Genomic DNA, 6,000 nt, shown 5'->3' on the forward strand with positions numbered 1-6,000 from the left:
AGTGAGCGCCCCCCCCCCCTGAACCGTACCAGGCCGCATGCCCTCAACATGGGGGGATGGGTGCTTTGGGGAAGGGGAGTGCCCTGTGGCCACCCCAACCCAAAGCACTTTATCCCCGTGTTGATGAGGACAAGGGCCTCTTCCCAACAACCCTGGGCATTGGTTGTCAGGGGCTGTGGGCGGAGAGCTTATCAGAATCCGGGAGCCCCCCCCCCCCCCCCCCCTTTAATAATGAAGAAAGAACTGGTTTTAGAAGGGGTCACCCTAGACCTCAAAGTTATTTAAAGGGATATCCTGGGGTAGAAAGGTTGAGAAAGTCTGGTCTAGATCATAAGCATGAAACAGAAGTCTGCAGAGCAGTCTTTCACAGCCAGGGTTTTGTGGAACCATCTAGAGTTTGCTAGAGGTTGCTTGACTTCTCATTTGAGGGTGCCTGCATCGTTCTGGGGACAATGCCACTTGAAAGACTCAGCAGCTCAATTCCAATAAATGTTTTAGCTGTTTCTAAGTTTGGGCACTCTGAGGGCACATTCTTTCCACTGACCACCACTGGTTTTAGCAGGAGTTCCCCAATAAAAATTATGCAAAGGCTTTTCTAGAGCATCTAATAAGCATGAGACAGAAGTATATAAAACAGCCTTTATCATCCAGGGTGCCATGTAACCTGAGGGTTCTAGATCAGGGGTCACCAAACTTTCTAAAAGGGCCAGTTTAATGTCCTTCGTATTTTAGGGGGGCTGGGATGTGGCCATTTGGAGTACAAAATGTCCCAGCTTCAGTGGGAGTAAACCATCCCCAATCATTGGTGTCAGTGAGAGAAATTGTACCACATCATTGGTGTCATTGGGAAGAATTGTGCTCCATTGTTGGTGCCATTGGGGTACAATTCCTCCCAATACCACCAATGAATGGGGCTCAATTCCTCCCAATGGCACCAACAATGGAGCACAATTCCTCCCAATGGCACCAATGATGTGGTACAATTTCTCTGACTGACACCAATGATTGGGGATGGTTTACTCCCACTGAAGCTGGGACATGTTGTACTCCAAATGGTATTAGCTCCAGAACTATGTAGGAACCCTAAAATTGAAAGTCCAGTAAGAATAGCTCAAAGAACACCTAGCAACATCTGGAAGAACACTTGGGTTCCATGGAATACTGGTATATAGTTCTGTTTCATGTTTATTAGTTGGACCCAGACCTGTCTTTCCCAACCTTTTATTTTGCTCAAAGAAATTTGTGAAATCTTTTTCAGGTTTAGGGGAACCTGAAAAAGACCTATTCTTTGGTGACCAGAAGAATGCCCACTTTACAACAGTGATCACAATGCCACCTTGGAAACAGCTACAAAAATGATTAGTGTTGTATCGTTGGCTCTTTGAAGTGGCATTGACCCCAGAACTATGCAGGCACCCTCAAGTAAAAAAAAAAAAAATCAAGCAACCACAGCTCAATCACCCCCTAGCAACTTCTGGAGGAACCCCAAGGATCCACAGAACCCTGGTTGAGAAAAGGCTGATTTAGAAATATCAACTTAAAGGGCTAACATGACATTTATAAATCTTTTTCAGATCTAGGGGAACTCCTGCAAAAATACAATTCTTTGAAAGCACCCCTTACAACAGTGATCAGAAAGCCCCCTTAGAAACAGCTACAAAGAATAGTGTTGTGTTGTTGGCTCTCTCAAGTGCCAATGACCCCATAACTATGCAGGCCCCTTTAACTGAAAATCAAGCAACCACAACTCAAGAATTCTGTAGCAATCTCTGGAGCCTGGTTGAGAAAGGTTTATTTAGAAAAGGGCTAACATGACATTTATAAAATCTTTATCAGATCTAGGGGAACTTCTGCAAAAATACAATTCTTTGAAAGGCTCCTTAGAAACAGCTACAAAGTTCATTAGAGTTGTCTTGCTGACTCTTTCAAATGGTGTTGACCCCATAACAATGCATGCACCCTCAAGCAACCACAGCTCAAAAACCCAGTAGAAATAGTTACTACCTCATCCCTTTAAACCTGAACACATTAATTAGACAGATTCTGTGGGTAATTAAACTCACTTGGTGCCTTACCTGCAATAAATTAGCCTCAGAACCGGTGTAATTTAGATGTGTTCGGGTTTTAAAGGGATGAGGTGGCAAACCTACGTAGAAACCTCTGGAGGAACCCCTAGGTTCCACCGAACCCTGGTTGAGAAAGGCTGATTTCGAAACATCAAATTAAAGGGCTAACAGGACATAAATAAATATTCGGTCTACGTGAATAAGAAAGGAATTAAATGGTCAGTTCAGAGAAACAAGGAATTTCCTAAAAAGGAGCATTTTCTGGGACAAACTTTCAAAACCCAGGACCGTCCCGGCTACAATTATCAGCAATGCATGGACAGAATCAAACTCAATTTTTTAGTGCGCTTTAGGATTCCTTCAGGGTTTTGCTTGCCCTTGATGTGCAACATGCAGTTACAACACACAAACTGCAAAACATCAACACAGTCTGTAAAGCAAGGGATCAGTGAAGGGAGCTTGCTATGCTTCTGCCGCCCCTTCCAACAACATGGAAGAAGAAAGCAAGCCTGCCCTCCCACAGCTGCCAACAAGTGATAATAGGAATCAGTACTTACACTGAAATGATCCAGGGATCCCAACCATCTTATATATCCTGTGTGTGATGCAATGTAACAGATCTTCTCTCTGACCCTCCTGCTTTCTGTGCTTGGGTTGGAGGAGTCTGTAGGACTGGAGAAGGTGCAGGGATAGACAAGGAGAAGTGGGGAGGGCTCTGCCTGCATGCAGACTACAGGAGTGAACCCCTCCCCCCCTTCTGAATGACTCTTCCCCTCTCCTCTGGATCACTTTCGCCTCCATAGAAAAGTGTAGCAATGCAGCAGTCACTACTTATCTAAATACATTTAAATAAAAAGTAAAATATATAAAACATAATATAAATATTTCTGTGTTGTTTATTAAACAACAAACACTTGTATAAAAAATATTTATAAATGAGAAATATCTAGCCTAATGCCGCGTACACACGATCGGAAATTCGGCCAGCAAAAGACCGATGAGAGCTTTTCATCGGAAAATGCGACGGTGTGTAGGCTCCGTCGAAATTTTGCTAGCGGATTTTCGGCCAGCGAAAGATTGAGAGCGTGTTCTCAATTTTTTAGACGGAAAAGGGTTCTATCGGAAATTCTGATGCATGCTCGGAAACAATTCGACGCATGCTCGGAAGCACTGAACTTCATTTTCGTGGCTCGTCGTAGTGTTTTACGCCACTGTGTTCTTGACGGTCGGAATTTGGTGTGACCGTGTGTAGGCAACACAAGCTTGAGCAGAATTCCATCGGAAAAACCATCCAAAGCTCTACCGATGAGAATTCCGATCGTGTGTACACAGCATAAGGGCTCCTTGACAAGTTCACTTTGTTCGCCATTCCTGTGCCATGAAAAAAAATAGGATCTTTGAGCAGCACAGCGCATTTCAACGCACTAGTATGCATCATGACGCACTGTTTGTTTGATGAATAAGTTGAAATTTAAAGCGGAGTTCTACCCAAAAATGAAACTTCCGCTTTAATTGTAGGTGACCCGCTGACATGCCACATTTGGCATGTCATTTTTTTTGGGGGAGGAACGGGTAGCCTGTTTTTACGGGCACTCAGCTCCCACTTACTCCCTGGCGCAGCAGCGTCCGAAGGAAGATTTCCTTTCCCCCCTCTCCATACCTGCAATCTTCTGGGACATGTCACAAGTCCCTGAAGATTGCTTGCACATGCGCAGTGCGCGCCTGGCTGTGAAGCCACAGCCGGGCGCCCACAGTAACAATGCCGGCGCCGCGTAGAGGAGCGGGGCTTCGTAACGCCGGCATTGCTGGACCGTGGGACAGGCAAGGGTCTGATTATTAAAAGTCAGCAGCTACATTTTTTGTAGCTGCTGACTTTAAATGGGTGGAAGTCCACTTTAAGGAAAGGGGGGAAAAAAGCAAGCACTGCGCATATTGGCACTTGTGGGTTGTGCATGTGACTAAGCAGAACTAGCATCAGCTATATATTTTATGCTCATTCATTCGGAATCATTAAAAAATAGGATGTGTTGGATTTTTGCACAGCACAACATGTTCCATCATGCTATAATGCAATGCAATGCACAGCAATGCACACAGAGTTAATTCCAATATACTGTGACAATGCATCGCTCATGCACTGTGCACACCAATACTTGCGTGTTAAGCATGCAAATGCATAGAGTTCATTGAAGAACTGTTAAATTTTAAAGAGGGAAAAAGCTAGCACACGCGAACAAGTAGACCTAGCGTCACATACACTATATTGTTAAAAGTATTGGGACGCCTGCCTTTACGCACATGAACTTTAATGGCATCCCAGTCTTATTCCGTAGGGTTCATTATTGCATTGGCCCACCCTTTACAGCTATAACAGCTTCAACTCATATGGGAAGGCTGTCCACAAGGTTTAGGAGTGTGTCTATGGGAATGTTTGACCATTACTCCAGAAGTGCATTTGTGAGGTCAGGCTCTTATGTTGGATGAGAATGCTTGGCTCGCAGTCTCTGCTCTAATTCATCCCAAAGGTGTTCTATCAAGTGGAGGTCGGGACTCTGTGCAGGCCAGTCAAGTTCCTCCACCCCAAACTCACTCATCCATGTCTTTATGGGCCTTGCTTTGTGCACCGGTCAGAGCCACTGTACTAACCCCCCCCCCGCTGAGCTGTTGTGTTCTGACAGGGTGATGGGTCGTTCCCCCCCTGCCAGATCACTCCGATTAGCGCTACCATTGGCTGAGAGCTCTGACCTGGAGTCAGTGGACATCCGACAGAAAACGGCTGGCAGACTGACACACACACATGGGCAGAATGTCAGCCATTTTATTTTTTATTTTTAACCAGCCGTTGTCTCCCATCATTCTGCCTGTGTGTATGGGGCTTTAGATTGGGATACCATTAAAATTCATGTGTGTGTAACAGCAGACGTCCCAAAACTTTTGACAATATATTGCACATTTCCTGCTTGTTCATGAGTGCCACGAGTCAAAGTAATATTTAAAAAATGTAAAAATAGGACAAAATATATTTTTGTGCAGCACAGCGACACTCTATAATGCATCGATTATAGATTGTACTGTGATGCAATGTAACATTGTAACAATGCATTGCTGGGCGAATGCACACCAACACTCACCATAGCATGTCCTCTGGTGTGATCGTGCACAGCATGAGTACATAGCACAACATAGGATGTATTAAGGTGAAAAAACACCAGGGTTTACAACCTCTTTAACTCTGATGTAAGGGACACTGTGTCATGCTCTGATTTCAGGGGGCACTGTGTCATGCTCTGATGTGATGTCAGGGGGCACTGTGCCATGCTCTGATGTAAGGGGCACTGTGCCGTGCTATGATGTCGGGGGCACTGTGCCATGCTATGATGTTGGGGCACTACTGTGCCGTGCTATGATGGGGGGGGGGGGGAATATGCCATGCTCTGATGTCAGGGGGAAACTGTGCCATGCTCTGATGTAAGGGGCACTGTGCCATATCTCTGATGTAAGGGGCACTGTGCCATGCTCTGATGTAAGGGACACTGCATCATGCTCTGATGTTAGGGGGCACTGTGTCATGCTCTGATGTCAGGGGGCACTGTGCCATGCTCTATCAGGGGACACTGTTTCATGCTCTGATGTAAGGGCACTGTGTCATGCTCTGATGTAGGGGCACTACTGTGCCATGCTCTGCTGTAAGGGGCACTGTGCCATGCTCTGATATCGAGGGCACTACTGTGCCATGCTCTGATGTCAGGGGGCACTGTACCATGCTCTGATGTCAGGGGCACTACTGTGCCATGCTCTGATGTTGGGGCCAGAAAGGGCCAGATCACTATTCCTATGTACACAGACTTCTGTGTGTTTGTGTGATTGATATATATATAAATATACTTATATATATATATATATATATATATATATATATATATATATATATATA

General features: G+C 45.1%; 1 protein-coding gene across 3 annotated transcripts in view; it reads right to left on the bottom strand.

Annotated features, from left to right (window-relative positions):
* CBFA2T2 (CBFA2/RUNX1 partner transcriptional co-repressor 2) overlaps window positions 1-2,786 on the bottom strand; it is a 72,303-nt gene extending 69,517 nt beyond the window's left edge. For 2 of the 3 annotated variants that reach the window (XM_077459168.1, XM_077459167.1), the window contains exon 1: window positions 2,624-2,786. In XM_077459168.1, the coding sequence (XP_077315294.1) occupies window positions 2,624-2,651 (28 nt within the window). In that variant the 5' untranslated portion in view covers window positions 2,652-2,786. The remainder of the gene's footprint in view (window positions 1-2,623) is intronic. The other variant, XM_077459169.1, reaches the window with a different exon arrangement.
* Between the last annotated feature and the right edge of the window lie 3,214 nt (window positions 2,787-6,000).

Source organism: Lithobates pipiens, unplaced genomic scaffold (genome assembly GCF_037356315.1).
Source record: "Lithobates pipiens isolate NorthernLeopardFrog02 unplaced genomic scaffold, aLitPip1_a1.2 Scaffold_28, whole genome shotgun sequence".
NCBI lineage: Eukaryota > Metazoa > Chordata > Amphibia > Anura > Ranidae > Lithobates > Lithobates pipiens.